Consider the following 21,454-nt stretch of genomic DNA (forward strand, 5'->3'; position numbering starts at 1 on the left):
GTGATCTTCAGCTGATCAGATGCTACCTGCCGTGAATTAGGGATCAATGCCTGATAAACGAGAAGAAAAACACTCGTTTATCACTCTGGAGATGAACGGATATCATTTTTCTCTCAATTTCTCTCCTATTGACTCTGAGACGGCTCCCAGGCACCACCAATCAATCACGCATGTGTAGTTGAAGGGGGATAAAGGCTGGGAGGAGAATAAGGTGGAGTAGTCATTGACACCATATTTAGATATACAGACAAGATAAACTAAGAGGCAATTTCTCTCCACTTGGGGGAAAAAGAGAGATGGTGGTCCCGAAGAAGGATGTAGATGGGACTGATTTCAAGTCTGAAAAACAAATGTCCTCCCTATTTGAGCTTTTTGCTTCAGTGTTAAATATTTTAAAACATTGATAACTTCAGTGCCATTGAGGAATCTGAGCATTCAGCATCCTGGGAATCTGGATGTAATGCATCTATACAACAATACAACTTGTCAAAAATGACAAACAAAACAACAGCAGAAAAAACAGCCATCTTTACCATTGGAGCTGAGTCCCACCCACATGGCACCGTCCTCGCTGATGTCAGAGAGTCTGGCGGTCAGAGGTTGTATGTCAAATGGTGTCCCATCCTCCTCAAGCCCATCCAGGAATAGACTCACACGTCTGTCATGGACCTGGAAACGAGTCAGAGTGAAATCTGTGCTGACCAGCTTGAACTCAATGAACAGTCTACATTTTCTGTGGGGAAAAATCGAAAAAATGTCCTCAAATTGTGAATGCTACAGTTTGTCAAGCAATTAAAAATGACCTACAATAAACAATACATGGCTTTGTTCCAATTTCAGAGAAAAATGAACATTTGATCAGGACGAGGAAGGCCGAGTCACATAGCGTGATGTCTTTTCTCTAATAGCATCTATATACACTGTATATATACCAGGTTTTGAGAAGGGAAAAGTACAAAGATGATCACTTAATAAGTTATATTTTACATATAGCATCATTGGCTACCATTAATTAATTAATTAGTATCGGAGCGCCACAGTGGAACCTAAAAACATGTATGTAAGGGAGGAGCCTGAGGGGCAGATGCAGCAGTAAAGGCCTAGCAGCAGGTTACTGCTGTAACACACGACGTCTCAGAGTGGCAGCTGCTCTGTGTGTGCATATGCGCATCTATCTACAAAAGTATATACACAAGCCATTGGTGTGTTTTTGCATATCCATGCATGTGTGCGAGTGTGACCATGTGTGTGTGAATTATACATACGGCTAATCTTCCAGCTCATTTCCCCAGTAGCAGAAAGAGCCTCAGGCTAAACTGCCTCAGCCGCAAATTAGCTTTCTGTTTGACCAAAAATCTCCTCTCCACTCCTTTCCCCTCTCCTTTCCCGATCTGCTGCATGAATATTAAAAACTGCAAGGCAGACAACATCGTCAAAGCGGGAACAGCTCCCTTTCACATCAAACCCAAGGAAAAAAAGAAAGATACTTCCATAAGAGGGGCTCTCCCCCCCCCCCCCCACAAAAAAAAACTTTAATGTGCCCTGTGCTACTCTCTCCCTTTACCCCATCTCCAAATCCTGTGTTTGGGAAATGCACTGTGGGACCACTGATAAACATGACTCTCCCTGTCTTACTAGAGTCCCCCTCTCCTTCTTCATCCTTCCTATCCCTCGTCTGCTCTGGTCCTTGCTTTGTCCTTTCTCCTCCTCACGAGGTCATTTAAGTTTTTCACCTTTTTTCTGTTTCTCGAGTTCCCTCAGCTCATTTTCATTTGCTCCCACTCTCTCCCCATTTTTATACCCATCTTTACTTTCTCTTTCCTCTCAGTCGACGACTTCCCCCTCTCATCTCCCTTCCTGTCTCTTTCCCTCATGTTTATCTTGCCCTGTCGCTCTCACTTGTTGTCAGCTCTTTAGGGAAGTTGAAAAGGTGTGAGGAGGGAAATAAGTCCAAGTCAAAAAACGCCTTTAGGGGATGAAGGCAGGCCCAGACAAGTGTCTGCCTCTCAGAGGATAGTTAAGACGCCCAGACAGACACTTTCATGATGGCTGATTGAAGACTAGCAAGCGCATAAGAGCAGAAGAGAGAGCGCAGGAGAGAATAAGAGTGAAAAAAAGGAAAGAGAAAAAAAGAGACAGGAGGGAGAAAAAGAAAAGTCAGAGAGCGGGTGTAAGAGATGGAGCTAGAAGAAGGGCCCTCTTTAGGAATCTCTAAGCCGGAGCTGTGTGGCTCTTGGGGAGATGTGAGGCAGTTGTCAGGCCTGATGTAAATGAATCCTGAAGCGCTTCATCCTCCTTAGCCGCCACGCGCCCTTTTGAAACACAGCCAACTCCCCTTTGTTAGCTTTCACAAACACTTTCCCTCCGTTTTTCACTTTACCCGTCCATCTGTATTTTCCCCTCCTCCTTTCCTCTACCTCTCTTTGTCTCTTTTAGCCAGTGTAACTTCAGACTTCTTTGAGATCGAAGGGAAAAAAGGGATAAGGAGTTAAAGAATTCTTTAGTGTTGATAACTAGTCTCATTTGGACTGTGTCCACTAAGTCCAGAGGAAAGGAAATGACTACTTTAAACTGCACCTATCTTCTTCCCTTTACACAGAGGATATGCATTTTGTAACTAAAGCGCTTTACGGTACAATGACTGCATGCATTTTCAGATGTACTAAGCTATAATAGAGCCCACAACTAGCAATCACTAACTGTAGTTAATTATGTGTTCACACGATTGATAATTGTGCAAGTCTACAGTATATACAGTACTGCAGTGTGTGTTATATTTTCAATATTATTGAGTGTGCTGGTGTTACATCAATTTATCTAATTCTACACGCCCAATAATGATCCATAACATCCATAACACCAACGCTAAAGTTAAATGTTCCTTTAACAATTTTGACGACTGGGATACATAATTTTCCATCATCATGCAAACTTAAGCTGCAGCATATTCATTTGATACACACATTCAATATTGCTGTGATATATATTTGTTTCTGCTTCTTTCATGCAAACCTAAACTCTCTGTCACATTAAGATTAAAGCTGAAAGTGGAAGGAGAGAGAAGTTCAATGGGGTTCAATCCTGGGCCAGCTTGGATATTGAATCTAACCCCTGCACTACCTGTGGTTCACTGCCACTATTCATGGCTCCATTAGTACCTGGCTTGGTTGCATGTTGTTTTCTCCTGTGACATTCCTGCAAAGCCACGACTCCTGTTAAAACTAACAGGCACTAACGTTGCATTTGTCCACATTATTTCATATTTTAGCTACAGTTATTGTGTTACTTTTGCAATTCTGTGACCAAACCGGTGGCTGTTTAATTGTCCATGTACTGCACCATCACCTATAGGGAGTGCTAAAAGTGTTTTACCTGACTATTAAATTAAATGTACCATAACATATTTTATATGTCTTCTCGTGAGTAAAGTTTCATTATTATCATTTCCTTATTAAACAATTTCCTTGCAAAGGTGTCTGTGCTCTTAGGGAGTTTCAAGCACCCTTTCCCTGTGCACAACCCACCCCGCTGGCAATGTTACCACCTAAGCCTCTCTAAAAGCCCAGGGAAACCCTGAGTGGAAAGCTTTTAGTGATCTGTAGACTGGCATTTTGACTAAAGCTCTTCTCGATTTTCACACTCCTGCCAAGCCATGGCTCAGTACACAGTGTGGACAGCAGTGTTTTCTTCTGAGCTCACTTTGTAGCTGTGGGCCACAAAAGTACAAGGTGGTAGAGAAAATCTGAATAAAATCAGCCCAAGTTTGCTGTTCCAGTCATACAAAAGTGTAGAATCAATAATACATTACATGCTCTGTAAAATCTAGAATTCTGCATTAAGTACAACTGACACGTTTGTCTCAGATGGCCTGTTTAGTCAACCTTCATCTTTTCTTTTCTACAATGATCAAATGTAAGAAGGTTTGTACATAGGTAGATCACTGACACGTATATGTCTGTTTCATTTGAATGTTAAATACTCAGCAATGTAAGCAAGCATATAGCTTTCATAAAGACATGAAACGTACAATTGCAGCAGACTCAAAGCTGTTATTCACTATGAAATTCTTTTTTGGCCATACTCAACATGTAGGAGGGTTTCAGACGGACAGCTGTCATACTGCAGTTGCAGACCAGACTAAAGCTTTTCAGTTCATCATGGTCCAGGACAGGTTAACACACAGACTAATTCTCATTATTCTAAACAGCCAGGTGTTATCCAAACATCTGACATGTTGCATACAGTGTCAGACTTTTAAAAAAACATTTCATTTATATGTAGAGAAGGGATGTCTCAGCTGCAGGTGACAGTTTGAGGTCAAGGTAGATGAGAAGGACCTTAAGATGACTAACACTGGAAACCAATTCTAGATACATATTTTACTGCTGTCCGATTTGTTAGGTGCTAAAGCAGTACAGGGCTGCATGTAGGAGCTTAATGTTCTATATGTCTCTGTGTGTGTGAAGGCAAAGCACCAGTTAACACACACACACACACACACACACACACACACACACACACACACACACACACACACACACACACACACACACACTCTGCTGCCCCTGTTTGACCTTTCTCTCCGAGGAAACTAGTTCTCCCTGTCGCCCAGTTTTCTCCTCAATCCAGTTCACCTTCTTCTATCTTCTCTGCTCTTCTTTAATAATTGTATGTTTACTGACCCAAAATAACCCTTTACACTCTTCACTCTTAAAGTATATTAAACGTTTCCTCTTTTTCTTTTACAGTGAACATACACGTAACTAAAAAGAGCCAAAACACACAAACAGAAGTGAGAATAAGAACAAGAAAGAACCCATCCTTCCCAAAGTAAACAACTGTCATGCAATTGATATGGCATTTATATACTAACTTAAGGTGCAGCAAGGGTAATACATACATACGTTTTGTAAGTGGCTGTACGTCTCTGAGACAAACTGGGGATTTTAGGCTGCATCAATAAAATGTACTTCACTTTTCTTATTTCCTCTCTTCAAATCTTCCATTGCTCCATCTCTTCCCCACATCTCCACCCTCCTCTTTTGAACTCTGCTCAACTGTCTTTTGTTTTCTTTTCTGAGACCTTCCCCTCTCTTGTTGCTCCTCTCATGCTTGTCTGCTCTTCCTCACCTATCTCTTCCTCTCCTTTTAACCTCCTCTAATCCCCGACTCCCCGTCTCTGCCCCCACGCATCCCGCCTCACCGAGCTCCCTCCACGCAGCCGCTCTCCTCCTGATGTGTTGCCCTGTGACTGACATGCCACTCACTGATAACACTCCTCATTCCACAGCCAGTGAAGCTGTCATTGGGGGGGGGGGGGGGGGGGGAGTCGGAAAAAGAGTGAGAAAAGCAGGAAGAAAGAGAAAGTAACAGAGACATGGACTGAAGAGTTTGGTGAATGAGAGGAAGACACCAGGATACATGGGAAAGAGAGTGACATACAGAGAGATATTTTGGAAAGTATACAAGAAGAGCACGATAGAGGTGATGTGGTAAGATTGCTCTTGACATCATTGAGGAAGATTCTAATGAAGGATGCGTTCAAATAAGGGAGAATGAAATATATTGGTGGTTAAGACACATTCTATATAATCGACTGTCAAATTAAAGAAATGCAAGAGAAGAGATGGAGTCATTGAATTGTTGTCTTCTTAGAATATTATTTAATAACAAGTCAGAACTAAATCATTTGAATAATAGCATCATGTAAAAGGAATATAGGGGAAAACATGAAGATCAGGAGTAAAGCTGGGAGAAGAAGTCGATAAAAGGTGAAGCGAAGTTATTGTTTATTACAAGTGTATAATTCTAATTGTTACACTTTGTAAGGTCTGTCATTTGACAAAAGAAGACCGTTAATTTATTCTAGATAAGAACTTATTTTGGTCAAGTTTGTTTGTATAACATATTCAGGAAGCTTGAAGACAAATCCATCTTAAGGTTAAGATGATTTTAGCTTGACGGACTTATCAGATCATCTTAACCTTACAATTATTTTGTGTAAAAGCTTGCTGGATAGTCCCTGATATGCCTGTCCTCTAAATAAAAACCAAAGTGAGTGAAATCAAAAAGTGTAATGGGACTTTCTGCATCCCCAGGCATATTGTCACCTTTCCCTCTCTCCTTCTTTCACTCCTGTTAACTCTCTTCTTGTTATTCACCCTCCAAGCCTCTCCCACCCTCTTTACTCCCCCCCCCCCACCCCTATATACTTGCCCTTACCCACTATGAACTGTTCGCAGCTCTGATGTACAGCCAATATTCTCTCTATCATATTAGCACGGCTGCAGTGTGTAAAGAAAGAGATAGGAAGAGGAGGAGAGGAGGAAAGGGAATAAAGAGAGAGGAAGAGAGAGAGAGAGGATGGAGAGGAGACACATTTGTTCTACTCATCTCAGCGCTAAAAGATACAATTACCTCTCACAGCATATTATCCATGTTTTATACCAGCCCAGGGCCCCATGCCTTTGCCTTGCCGCGCTCACCCCATGTAAGGCCCATATTTTAACACTAGCTATGACAGTTTATTTAAGAAAAGAAAATTGTCCCCAGGGAGATAGACAGGGAGAGAGAGTGCACTGCGTGTGTGTGTGTGTGTGTGTGTGTGTGTGTGTGTGTGTGTGTGTGTGTGTGTGTGTGTGTGTGTGTGTGTGTGTGTGTGCACGTGCATGTGTGTATAAGGAGAATGGGAGGGATAGGGGGAAGGACAAAGAAGGTGGAGGGGGAGAGGCAATGAAAGGGGGGATAGAATGAGATAGATGAGGCACATACACACAGAGAGAGAGAGACAGAGAGAGACAGAGAGAGAGACAGAGAGAGACAGAGAGAGAGAGAGAGAGAGACAGAGAGAGAGAGAGAGAGTGAGAGAGAGTGTGCGAGAGAGAGAGAGAGAGAGAGAGAGAGAGAGAGAGAGAGAGAGACACAGAGAGAGAGAGAGACAGAGACAGAGAGAGAGACAGAGAGAGAGAGAGAGAGAGAGAGAGAGAGAGAGAGAGAGAGAGATGAGACAATCATTTTCAAGAAAGAAAGCTGAGACAAAATATAAAGACAAAAAAGAGAGCGAGGAGACTTTTATAGGGTGACACACCAACCTTTTAATAAAGACCATAAGTCTCTAAGACTTTTCCTTTCGGAGCAGAAAGCAAAGACGGGTCCCATTTAACAAAACAGAGACATCCAGCATCCAAGCATTCAAGGGAGGAGGCGCTCAGACACTATCACGCTGCAAGAAGAGTCGAAGTAAGACTTCGTAAACAAAGCTCAGATGTACCAGGTGGACTTCTGCTACTCCACGGACTTGACAAAGTATCAGGTTTGGGTCCTGTTGAGGTTTCTGGCTCTGGTCAGGTTCATGTTTAGTTATTATTTGGTTATTTGGTTACATGCTGCGATCCGTTTCGATTCAATTGCTTTGTTTTTTACCCCCCCCACACTTAAAATCTGATTTCCTCACTGTGTGGAAATAATTTCATTTTATTTCAAGTAATGACGTGATTAAATTAACCGTAGCTGTTTGTATTAATGAGATGTACAAAGAAACTATAATTAATGCGACACAACTTGGCCTGATATCCAATCCATTTACAAAACATAATAAGAGGAAACTTTTCAGCATCATTGTAGAGAAGGGATGTCGTGAGAACCGTAGGGTAGCAAGTTGATGCCAACATTCTTAAAATGTGACGACATTAACGCTTCCCCGGGGGAAGTAAACTCTGTACAGGGAAGCTGAATGCAGTTGCTTCGTCGGGCAACTGAAAAATAAATGCGATCTTTAATAGGGATGTCCCAAAAAAAACAGTATGCAAATGGTACGGACTGTATTTGTAAGTCCATTTATCGTTATATTTCTTTTAGTGGAGTAGAGTAAAAGTGGATCAGATCAGTTTGTGTCCATGTATGTAATATTTTGTAAATTGATCGGGAACATTAGTTTCATATTCACTGTTGAGCATCTTCTCTTTAGAATATTCTGGTTCGTTTCCTTTGCTCTTAATAAGGTTACTAACCTATGCCATGCATCTTCTACTTTAGCTTGGATATTTCTAGAAAGGGCATAACATAACATATGCTCTTTGGTGGATCCTTTTATCCAAAGCACCTTGCAGCACCCTTGACGCATACAATTTTAGCGCTCATATCTCACAGCTCCAGTGGGAATGAAACCCTTAACCCTGGCCGTGTTAGTGCCTTGCTCTCACTATTTAGCTGGACCAGTCTGCACACTGGCATGAAACACTGATGTAAAATAAATTAAAACAATTATTTCAAGACAGAAAATCACAACCCTCACCACACATACACACACACATACATACACACACACACACACACACACACACCTGTCTCTCCTTCTGTCTCACAATGTAATTGATGCCAGTCTCGTGCCCTTTCGCCTCCTGTGCCAGCGGACAGAGGGCTACCATAGAGGTGTCCGCTTCACCCCTACATAACAACCTTGCTTCACCTTCACACACACAACCACAAATACTGTACACACACGTACTTTTACTGTATTTAGTGCACACACATATACACGCACACACACACGTAGAGCCTCCAGAAACATGCAAGGGTCTCCATGCACGGACACATAATGCACATGCACATGCACATGTATAAGCACACACTCACACACACACACGTTAACTTTGAGTCTGTCTCACAATCTGTCTCTGTCACTCCCGGTGGGAAAGAGGGAAAAGCATTGGGATAGTTTTATGAGTCAGTGTGTGTGTGTGTGTGTGTGTGTGTGTGTGTGTGTGTGTGTGTGTGTGTGTGTGTGTGTGTGTGTGTGTGTGTTATATGCATAAAGTCTTAAAGTGTTCTTATATTCATTTATTCATGTAAAATGTATGTTGTTATTTTGTTCTCTTACAGCAACTACTTACATTTACTTTACATGCATTGAGCAGCCTGTCGAAGTAGTAGTAGTACCCTCATTACTACTATGGAGATCCAAATATTGAAATGTGTTGATATATGGAGGTAAAGCATGTCAGTATAAGCACTACTGGGGATTAAACCTGCACCTGCACCTAAATAGGATCTGCTATGTAGCCGTGTATAAGTCAAAAAGAGAGGAGGTAACAGAAGAATGGGTAAGTAACGGTCCGTTTTATTTGGTCGTCCTGAAATGGCGATGTATCTTCTTGGCGCATGCATCAGCGTTGTGGTTCTCTGCCAGAAGATGTCATAAATTGACTTTTTATCCAATTTTAAGCCACATTTCAGGTGGTTTTTAACTATATATTGGAACCAGATGCAGGATTTTAGTCATCTGACGTCTGGATCTTAAGTTATCAGAGAAACAAAGCAATAATTTAATCAGGTTCAAGTATCTTGGCCGTGGAGAAGGTTGGAACTTTTGGCTAAGAAGGTAAGTAAATGTCTATATCAATGTGTTCATAGTGACTAATGCGTAAAGTATTCTTTACAAAAAGGTTTAACTTAGAGGGGACTGATCTAAGCTAATCCTAGGTAAGGAATCAGGATCAAGGTGCGTTTAGCTGGGTTAGAAAACACGTGTTGACCAGTTCACACTAAGAGAAAACACAGAAGAAGAGGTAAGGAGAAGTAAGAAAGAGGCAGGCGGGGGGAGAATGGGAATGAAAGCAGAGCCTGCAGGAGAGACAGACCAAGGACAGATGAGGAGAGGAAGGCAGAAGTAGGAGAAAGACGGAATCAGTCTCAGATAGAGTGGAGCGATGAGGCATGTGCACAGGCATCAATGCAAGAAAGAAAGAAAAAGATGGCAAGACTGTGGTGGTATCGGATCATTCGGCGCAAATTAAGTGCCTTCTGCAAAGACCAGACCAGTCCTTATACAGACGTACACACAGGCCACAGAGTCTTCCAGTGTAATTGTGCATGAAAACATTCATTAAGCTTATTATGGCATTCAGTAGAAGTTTTAGCAGCCGAACTGTCTGAGTGCAGAGTAGTGAAGCAGATGAGCTGTCAGGGTCTAGAGAACAAATTGTAGATTAGATAGGAACAACTCCCTCCAATAAATATATAGATGGATGTGTGTGTGTCTTTGTAATCTTGACTTGACCTTAACTTACTATGACACTCAGACACTCACCCACTTAACCTCTTTTTTCCTCTTTTCTTAACAAATCTGTTTCTCCTCTCTTTTCTCCGTCTTTAGCAACAGGTAAGAGCCCTCTGAAAGAGGCAACCAGCCGTCTCTCTGTGTATGTGCGTGTGGTGCTGTGTATATGTGGAGGCAGTACGTACATCACCAGTGTGTTCATGTGTTTAATGGTAAGAGAAAGAAAAAGAGTGTGGGTACGTGTGCGTACGCATGAGTGTTAAACATTCATGCTGCCGTGTTGGGTCGTGATGGGACCGGTGTGACTGGTTGTCCCTGCCACTGCCTCATCCGATAATGCTGATTTGCTCAGGCACTAACAGACGGACCCCTCTGGGGGTCCTCCAGGCACACAGTCAATCACTAGTACTCCAAAAGATAGTACTCCAAAGCTATTTAAATTGCAAACTCCTTTACTTTCTCTTCTTTCTATCTTTTGCCTTCTATTTTTGTCACTTCTTTCTCTTCATCTCTCTGTTCCTCCCTACACTTGACACCTTCTTCAAGATTTCCCCTAACCCCTGCCTTACAGAACATTTTCAACTCTACGCTTTTATAGGTTTTCTGTTTCTATCCTTGCTATAATAATAACATATCACAAAGTGAAAGATATTGAAATGAAGAGGAATACACAAACAGGAAAAAAGGATTTAAAGCCAACACAGAAGGTTGTGTAAACCAAAGCCAAACTCTACCAAAGTACGCCTGCTCCTCTCAACACTCTAGCTTTTACATTGGATTTGTCCAATAATGATAAATCAGGTAAACTTGACAACAACAGGAGCTTCTAGTATCATGGGGGTAAACTGGTGATAATAGCCGTTCATTTAGAAGTCTTAACGTAGCATCCCATTTGCCCTGGCCGACACCGCTACACTGGGTGTTGTTCCTGATGTGGGTGTTATGAATATCCCACCTACTCTTCATCTTAATGTGAAGAGGCTCTGGATAGAACGAACAGACGCGCTTGCGGCTCATTATTTTCCCTACCCAACCACTCAGTCCATAGCGTCAAATGCCCAATGTTGTCCTCACGCAATCACAGTAAGCGAGGCACTTCAGATAAAAAATAAAAAAACAACCTCAGAGAGAACAAGTTATGTTAATTACACACATCATCAGCCACTGCAACACCGGTTGCAGAAATGTACAAGAAAGTGAGTCCCACAGTAAACTGACATCGTAAGCATCATCACTTAACAGCACTGAGCCACCTCCCTCACTTTCCCCATCTCCTCTCCTCTCTCAGTCCCTCCCTCCCCCAGGCTACTTTTTCCTCCACTATTCTCGACATCGTTACCATAATCAGATAAGACAACTACCTAGGGAGCACCAGCATCCCTACAGCACCTTGCTCCTGGCACCGTGTGTGTGCATGCGTGCGTGTGTGTGTGTGTCAGTGTGTGTGAAATGCTCCTGGCACTTGGAAACCCGTATTCCTTTTGACTGTCTTTTTTGGTGTTTTGATCTTTTCAAACCGACAGATGACTGGTGTGTGTGTGTGTGTGTGTGTGTGTGTGTGTGTGTGTGTGTGTGTGTGTGTGTAGGAAAGGTTTCTAAATTACCCAGCTCCTTCATAGGGTAATGTCTGTATTGTGGCTGACAAGTCGGCTACAAATTACCGCTGAACTGTGAGTGTGTGAGTGTGTATCTGTGTGTATGAGTGAGTGAGTGAGTGAGTGAGTGAGTGAGTGAGTAGATAAGTGCGTGTGCATGCACGAATATGGGAGTATGTGAATGGTGTTTGAGTGTCAAGAATGATTATGTTATTCTTCGGAATGGTCAAAACAGATCACATCACCATACCATTAAACAAAAGGCCGACTGATTCACAAGAATGCACACACACATATTTTCAAAACACCTCCAAGCTACACCAACACAACACAATTTGAGCAAAGTACCTGCAAGCCGTACACTTTTTCATGCCTACATGGACATGTATAACACGCATAGATACTGTACATAGACATATATAAAAACCTGATCTCTAAAGAGCATACATGCATACTGTACACACACACACACACACACACACACACACACACACACACACCACACACACAGTTGTTAGCAATTGAGCCATAAGCAACACTACATTTAGCCTACAACACACTGGACTGCCAGATTACTGTACCAGGCATCAACACCAGTCAGCCAGCCAGTAAACTAAACTGTCAAGTTAGATTTCCTGGCTGGGCACAATCATTTTAAGTACTGGTCAACATGTATCATTTCCTCATTCCTGGTTTAACCCTCCAGCCTTGAATCATGCTTTAAATCAAACTTATCTACTGGCATTTAGCACCTTCAGTCTCTTACACTTACTGGAAATAATAGTAATACTGGAAACTTAATTTGAATTAAGACTTATAAAAATGGAATAGGAAAATATCTTTATGATACCAAGATTATCAAAAAGGTCAGTATCTGTTTTACTCTTTAAAATGTTTTACTTTACTTTTACCCGAGACACTTTACTGATTTTAGTTTTTAATTGAAAGACATGGATTTCATTTGAGAATTCATGATATAAAAACGTCATCATTAGGATAATATAATGTCATTATCAATGTATATCTGAGTACAATAAGTATCAGGAAGGGGCAATAAAAGGTTAACAAAATGCAGTGAAGCATATTAAACTTCATGCCAGGTCAAAAAGAAAATTGGGCCCAAAGATTAAAAAGCAGGCGAACAAACAACTTCAGTAACAGACACGTATTGGGCTCGTCATGGTGACCATGTTTTCTCCCCAGGTAACCTTGATGTTATTCAGAGCTGCTGAAAGATAAAGATTTTCCAGTGGAGTAATCTGTAAAGTGATACTCTACAACAGACTAGAAACACCAACGCTCGCACACAGATTAATTTGTGGCCTCGAGATTCTCTCCACTTCACTAGTTGCCATTTCAGATTGATCAGAGTTTATGAAAGCCTTTCTTTGTCGACGACAGTCTTGTATTTCTAACTTGTGATGCCTTCTGACATTTCTAGTTGATGTACGACATGGGTCAATTTGTTCTGGAGAAATAAAGGATCAAAAGAACAAACACAAAAGAGAGATAATAAATGCATATATTATTATATCACGTACGGTACTTAATTAAGTAGAGTATGTGATACAATTAAGAAATGTAAATCTTCACAGAGCTTTAATTTCCTATGCTTCTGTGATAATGGTAAATTATGTAAACAAGTATTCAATTATCATACTCACATTCTGATACTGAAACTGAATGTACCAAATATTATTTACAGGATCTCCAGTGTAGCAGAACATAAATAACAAGATATCAAAGTGCTTTGTTATCCAAATCCAAAAACACATTAGAAACGTATCCAAGTAACTACATTAAAAAAAACCTTACAAAAGCATTAACTTCTGTGTTTTACACAGTAAACCATTGAAAATAACCACAGACCTAAATAGATTTTTAAAAATAAGTGAAATTCAAAGAGTTCCAGGGGATTTGAAGTTAGTTTTTGCGTACAGGACATAGACGTTTTTGAAATTGAAAGTGTTGAAAGTGTGAGGCATCGTCTGTCTTTGTGTGTCTCATGTAATGTGTGTGCCCCTGGCCCCAGCAGCTGCGCCAAAGCAGATGTTTGCCAGTATAATTACCACAAGCTTGTGGAGAGGAAGAGAAAAAGATGGACAGAGAATAAAAGAGGAACGCAGACAGAGAGGAAGATAAAGAGACAGTACGTCTGTGATAAAGATACCATGCCGATTTCACGACCCTTAAGGCAACGGTTAAAAGCAAACCTGACGCTTCTTCTAAGGTAGAGAGATTGAATTTCATGCACAAACATACATATTGACCGACATTGGCATGTTTAACAGGGCAGTTGTCTCTCATGCCTCCATCGGGATCCCCAAACCCTTGACATTTGTTACCTGCAAAACAAGGTGTGTCCACTTCCCCAGTGTAAGCCTCCCCTCTGTTCTGAAGCTGACGGTCAGAGGAGTCCGACTGCTGGACTGGCCATACCGCAGGATGACAGCCTGCTCGGACACCGTCACAGAAAAAACCAACCGCTCCCCTGAGCTCTTCTCCAGCAGCATCCTGAGGGAAACAAAACACACATGTATGCAACACAATCATTTCAGCAGCCATGGACAGTCCATTTGAATATCTGGCAAATGATAAGTTGCTATAACTTAACCCAGAAGTAAGGATAAAGGAAGAGTGGACTCTAAAACCCACGGAGTCGAATGCCACGACACACATTCACACACACAGTCTCTCATTCTGACATTTACACATGGAATATCAATATTTTACATGACTGCTAGGTTTGAGCTGCTACACTGGGTGCAGACACAGACACACACCCTGCACGTGTCATATTAACCACCATCACTGACATTTTATGGGAAATCATGACTTTTATGAACCAAGAGCCACATACCCTATAAATCACAGATAGATGTATGCATGAGAAAGAGACCATACCGTATGTATGTATGTCTGCACATGATTTGAGTGTGTGTGTGTGTGTGTGTGTGTATGTGTGTGTGTGTGTGTGCCTGTAGAGAGAGACCTCGAGATAGAAAGACAGACAGAGATAATCAGTGCAAGAAGTAAGTTTATATAAGTTAATTACTTACTAAAGAACGGATTTACTGGATTGAAAATGCTAATTGTGTAAAAACGTGTGATAAACACAAGAATCTTGATTCAACTCAGCGTTATTGTCATAATTGATTAAGCTGTATATTATAATTTTAAATCTTTAATTATTTGAGTCTCAAAACCCATGTTACCATATTTAAAGTGCTTGTTTTGTCCAAATACCTAAAGATATTCAGGGTTTTTTAAATAGAAAACCAGCAAATACACATATTTGAGAAGATGGAACCAGTAAACCTTTGGCATCGTTCGCTATAACGTATTCATTCCCAGGGCAATGTAAGGTGATGATTGTGGGAAAAAGACAAGTTGTCAAAAGAACTTGAAGATATTTTTTGTTTTTCAAATAAAGCACAATAACAAATAAGGCTTTCCATCATCTGTGATATTTATGACATGCACATTTCTCCACGTTGTCCATGTAGGAGAAGTCAAGTGCAAATCACCAGACTAACAATAAATATCTATTCAAAATATGCATCCTCAAACAATATAAACATAACTTCATAATCAGTTTCTGGAAGTGAAGCCACGGTATAATAACAACTAGAACAGGTGGCTGGCTCTGTGCATTGTTCAGATGAGGGGAGGGATGTGAAATCACAGAGAGAGGGGGCGACAAAGAGAGAGGGGTGAGGAGAGATGGACAGAGGTGAAGATAGAGGCCTCCTTTCATCTGGCTTCTTTGATGGCAGCCATGATCGTCTCTACAACAAAAGACTGATGGCCAACGACAGCAACAGAAAGAGAGAGAGAGGGAGAGTGAGGAGAGAGATATCACTTCCATTCAGGTGCATACAGGTGTCATGTTCGGCAAACCAAGACAACAAGACTAGTCTGTCATCTGAATCCCCAGAAAGACAACTTCACAAACAAAATCACAGCAGGAAATTTAAAAGGAGCGATCTCTGTCTGATTCCCCTTCGGAGTTAGATGTAACTGACAGCGACATTCAAGCTGAACATCGTGTATTAATAAAATACACGTGAAACCTGTTTAGTGTTGCTCGAGGTCCTGCGTCACACCTGTCACCACTGAAAAGTTACGTTTATCTTTGCAGCACATCGTGAAATATGTGAAGGCTGACAGACTTTATCTCAATAAAACCATAACAGTTTACTTTTTAAATCCACAAAGATTAAATTATTTCCTCACTGAGCAATGCCTTCCTTGTTTGTCCACATGGAGCCAACACTTTCTGATCACATTAAAAGACTCAGTCTATTAAAGTTTTACGACATCATTTTACTACTAAAGTAATCTGGCAAAAGGGTAGTTATTTAATAAGACAACAGCTACGTTCATTATACAGATTTTACACATTCAAGTCTGTTTACAGGTCGTCTGGAGGTGCATATTTGTAATTGTATGAACTGTCAGGACGTCATGTATGTTGAGCCTATTTTTAGTTTCATGACAAGCATCACATGTTGTTCAATCAATCTACTTTAAATGTAAGTGTTGCCGTATGCTGGAGGAGGAGATGGGGTTGCAAAGTAAAGCAAACTGATCTCTTTTTGTGTGCGCAGTGTGTGTGTGTGTGTGTGTGTGTGTGTGTGTGTGAGTCTGCAAGCTGATCTGAGTGTGTGTAATTCTGCACCATCCCAGCCCTACCTGCAACATACCAGCACACTTTCAACCTGTCTCTCACACACAACACTTCTAAGTAGGAGACATGACAGCCTGTGGTTTGCCAACATTTCCTGACAGTGATACTGACCTGACCTGATTGTTCCTCGTTATTAGATCAATATCACAGGGCTTTCTCTTCAATGCACTTCCAGTGTTTGAAAATCATATTAGAAATAATTTCACAACAGACATTTGACTATATATTTATTATTTCCCATTTCTCTTGAGGTTCCAAGGATTTGAATATATAAACTATATCCTCATACCAATAACAACTTGAAACGACTGCTCTGTATCACTGCAGTGTTATTTATTTTGTCATATCGTCTAACTTTCTGATTGAAACACAGTATGTTTGCATCCAGGCAATGTGAACTGTCAGTTTCCGTACCTGCTCCTTTACCTTCCCTAAGCAAAGTATCAGTGGTGCAGCCGCTCAGTCTGTAGGGACCTGGCTTGGGAACCCAAGGGTTGCTGGTTCAAGTCCCTGAACAGACCAATTACACAATCTGGACTGCAGTAACCTCCTGGGCACTATAGAGACGCCCTTCAGGAAGGATAATCCTGGCTAATATATATTTATTTTCATAATATAATTTGCAGCATTTCTAGCTGTATAGTGTTTTAATGAATCACATGCCGTGATGAGTAAAACCAGGATATTTTGAGTGAGACCATTTACTTTAATCAAATCAAATTGATCAACTAATCATAAGGTACTGCATGAACTGTCACACACACACAGGAAACATCAGTTGGCTGTCATGAACAGCTGTTATATGCTGTATCTGGCTTCTTTGCACAGGATATACAACTTTTAAAAAGCTAGCTAAATTCCGTCCATCCATAAATGATCAAGCTATACATTTGTAATGCACAATATACTATGTTTACTGTAAGATGACATTAGCAGTCAATTCCATTCAAAGGTATTTATATGTAAAGCCGTTAGAAATTACAAAAAATAAACTCACATCTCTCCAGGAGAGCTTGGTTTTATCCACAATGCCAGGGTGAGGGAACCCAACGCTCCTTGTTTCTGTGAGGGGGGAGAGACCAGACATCCATCGTGGACTGGCTGAAACAGCACACTACTGGATCCACCAGAAACCGCCTCTGAAGTGGTAGTGGTTCCAGCCTCTGTCTCAGTCCCAGGGCGAGTGTCATTGCTGTCAGTTACACAGGTACCCCTGGTGGAATAAAGTTTAAATGTGTCAAATATTTTCTCTCAAAAAGGTGAACTGAAAGGTTAGAGGTCATATAAATATCTTAATAACATTACTATGAATTTGATCAACCTACCTGTGTGCAGGCAGAAGCAGTGGGGCATAGGGAGGTGTGGAGGATGTATAGGGACACTCCTGGACACAGAAGGCCTGATAACATGTCATCAGCTCAGTCTGGGTCGACGGCGACTGACAGTAGCTGCTCCGCTCTGGATACCCACAGGTGGAGCGAGCCGGAGAGGTGGACACGGGTTTGAAGGCAGCGATGTTCTCCATATGGGGGAAATGACCCTTAGAATGAAGACGGTTTATAATTAGTATCGTATTCAAACTGGGTCTTACAGTTTGAATACTTACAATATTAGTATTACAAACCTGAGAAATACAATAATGACCGAAAGTACAATAACATTTTAGCAATTTGGAGAATTAAAAATGAATGGATTAAAGAATAGGTTTATGATATAGCATAACCCATTTTACTGGCAAAGCTTGTACCATTACACATACTGGATGTATATAGCACATTTACATACACTTGAATAGAACCATTGTTAATGTTCTAAGTAAAACCTTTGCTTTTCCTACCATGAGAGGTCAAAATGTCTGCTGCAAAAAAGCGTATTTGATAGTCAACAAATAATAAATATACAGTACTGTTCTGTTAACAATTACTAATCCATTTTTTGGATCACAAATTATAATTGGTCCTTGAATGCCACTTTTACCTGTGATGAAGCAGGTTTTGGACACAGGGTGAAGACGAGGAGAATAAACCGGAGAAGGATTTTATTCCACCGCATCGTTCTCATCATGGCTTTCCCTCTTTCAGTGATGTTTTTCAAGTGAAATGGCCAAGAAGAAACAGGCCACATCTTCCTCTTCCCCATCCTTTTCTCCGTTTGCTTGATTTCACCTTCTGTTTCTGCAGCTGACAGAATCCCAGAAAACCCAGACACATATGTCTTGCTCTTGTCCTTTCTTTCCATATATTTTCCCACAACTTTCTTGTTACATTTGTTCCTTAAGTTACACTGCTCCTCTCTCCTTCCTCTCTGCATCCTCTCTCTGCTGACTCCTCTGCCCCATGTTTGTCTCTTCCTTTTAGCCTTCTCTCCCTCCGCTCCTCCCTCGTCGTCTCGCTGATCAATCCATCGCTGGCCTTTGACCCCACAAGATTCTGGAATCGAGTTCTCCGAGGGGTCCAGCGTGGTCCGAGGTTCTCCAATCTCGGGCAGGGGTTCTGCAACATTCCCCGGGGCAGAGGGATGTCCAAGAACTTGGATTTCTTTCCGAAACCTTCCAGCAGGGCTTGAATAAGTGATGACTGTCATGGTTTCATGGTTCCAGGGTTACAGGGACATTTTTTTTTTACAGGCCAGTGCCCCTAGGGTGAGGCTACGAAGCTTAGTTCTGTTACACTGTCTCTGTCCCCCGCGCGCACACACCCACACACAAACCACAACCAAAGCCTTCACATGATAGGTAGGATTTCACAATCTAGAGAGGGAAAAGAGAGAAGGAGAGAAGGAAAGAGAGACGTGGTCAGACCAAAATCTAACATGAGACAAATCTGAGAAGAGTGAAATGCCATGCAGGCTATTCCCTAGCCAAAGCCTACACTATCATGTACAGCTTGATGGAGGCACAGCTCAACTGATACTGCTACATTGCTTTCCCCTTTTCTTCATTTTCCATTGAATTAAACATGCCCTTTTTCCTCTGGCATCTGGCCTCCAGGTTTTTATCCAACTAAACGGGTTTTCACATAAGTTTGTTGGAAATTGAGGCTTAGGCCAAAGCTCTCTTCATTACAATACTTATCAGCTTCAATTTCACATTTTGACACACAAAAAGAGGCCAGCAGTGCAGTCATCTCTAGTGTTGGACCCTCTCGCCTGTCCGAAGGAAAATAGAAAAGCTCAGTGTATCTAATAACAGGTGCTATATGACAAATGTGTAAATCTATGCAGATATTATGTTAAAATATGTGGTGGCTCCTTGTGGTTACCTGTCGGAGTGGACTCCCAGCAGCACAAAGCTCTATTCCCATCGCAAGTGCAGCGTCAACAAACACTCAACTTGTTGCTCTGTCTGGCACGAGCCGCACAAAACAAGCTAACTACCTGTATTTCTCCACACACCTGTCTGTCAGCGATAGCAGACGCCGCTCCAGTAGAAAAAATAGTCCTCTCCAAACATGACTTGAGTTTTTTTTGTGTCCGTCGTTCAAGCCCACACTTCGACAGAAAAGCTGAATGACAGTACAGCTGAACTTGTCAAAGCCCCCCTCATTTTGTTTCTCTCTGTCGTACCTCTGTCATTCAGAACATGCGGCGAGCGGTACTAAGGAGATTACCGCGAGCTGCCATCTGGCCAGCAGCGCGCGAGGCGGCAGGATATTGGGCGCAAAGTAAGTAACGATGAGGCAACGTTACAGTGTTGAGAGCCAGGTAACGGGAACTTGAGAGCCCCGGGGGGGGGGGGGGGCGTGAGAACAAACAGTGCGACATATCCGTTTTGCATCTGTTACAGAATACTAAAGATTGTCAGTGACAGCGAGGCATTAATATGCGATTTAAAAAGCCTAATAATTACCCCCTGCCTGGCAGTAATGCTGTGCCCCCCTCCTGCGTGGGATGCGTCTGGGATTCAGACAAGTGGCTCTCAGAGCAATGAGGAACGCTTCTGCCGTCGCTAGGCAACGGTGATCCTCTCTGGCCAAAGAGAGCGCGAGCAGGAAACCATTGAATGAACTATCCATAGAAATTAAACTGTCTTTTTTTTGTCAAAGTTATTATTATTTTTTACTTAAATAGCCTTCCACTTTACCATTTAATGGTGCAGTGCATTATGGCACAAACAGATTCATATTCTACAGTTAAGTTGTGCTCTCAAACAACATATTTTCATCATATACCTTCTACAAATTAAAATGCTTTAGACACATATTAATAAAGACTGTTAAATTACATGTTTTAATAACGGCACTGCATCTAAATAGATTATATTATAAACTAAACCAACTCCAAATAGTTTTTGCATTGTCTTTGTTTTATTGTTTTATTTAGCTTGCTTATTAGAGAGAGAGAGAGAGAGAGAGAGAGAGAGAGAGAGAGAAATTTATCAATTTATCAAAACAAAACACAATATCAATTTTCAAAAAGAGGATGGGCAACATATCTGAAATCAAGCGGATTGAAGGTCAGTTTGTACTGACGCTGTATATAACGTATAGTCACTTTGCTGAAATAAAGAAGGCTCATTTTAAAGAACATTTCAAAGGGGCTCCTTTACTTTGCAGGAATCCCATAATGAGAGGCAAAGGAGCTGGCAAGGTGTCTTTCCCTGTCAGCAATCCCATGGCAGTCACCAGGGATGCACTGCTATGTGTGCCATTAATTGGGCCTTGGTAACAATTAACCACAAATTACTAATTAAAATACGTGTCTGAGATGAATCGCTGTATGTAAAAGTGATAAAACTATTTATGGCAGGCCAAGCTGCTGTGAATGCCCTGTGATACATGGTTGATATTAAAACACTTTTTTAAAGCATATATTTGTGTGCGTTTGGCTTTTTGTGAGTTGACTAATTTTAAAGGAAATGAAAAATGTTACAATGAAGATTCAAATCATCAAATGCAATAACAGAAAAAAATGTAATGTAGATAAATGGTCTATATCTCTATAATAAACAGAAACCAAACTACGAAGTTGATGTTTTCTTTTCTTTTTTCAGTCTCCAAATTAGTTTTTGCTTCTGGTTCGAATCTTTCTTTGCATTATTAGTTGCATAAGAAAGTGAGCGTGTATAATACTGATCATTTGAAGATGACAACAAGAGAACAACTCTCATCTTTA

General features: G+C 41.3%; 1 protein-coding gene across 1 annotated transcript in view; it reads right to left on the reverse strand.

Moving 5' to 3' along the window:
• The window catches only part of ush2a (Usher syndrome 2A (autosomal recessive, mild)), a 159,738-nt gene extending 140,813 nt beyond the window's left edge, over positions 1-18,925 (reverse strand). Inside the window, 5 exon segments of the mRNA XM_029426054.1 lie at positions 534-669; positions 13,998-14,166; positions 17,340-17,555; positions 17,668-17,882; positions 18,320-18,925. Of these exon segments, the coding sequence (XP_029281914.1) occupies positions 534-669; positions 13,998-14,166; positions 17,340-17,555; positions 17,668-17,882; positions 18,320-18,925 (1,342 nt within the window).
• Between the last annotated feature and the right edge of the window lie 2,529 nt (positions 18,926-21,454).

This window comes from Cottoperca gobio, chromosome 3 (genome assembly GCF_900634415.1).
Source record: "Cottoperca gobio chromosome 3, fCotGob3.1, whole genome shotgun sequence".
Taxonomy (NCBI): domain Eukaryota; kingdom Metazoa; phylum Chordata; class Actinopteri; order Perciformes; family Bovichtidae; genus Cottoperca; species Cottoperca gobio.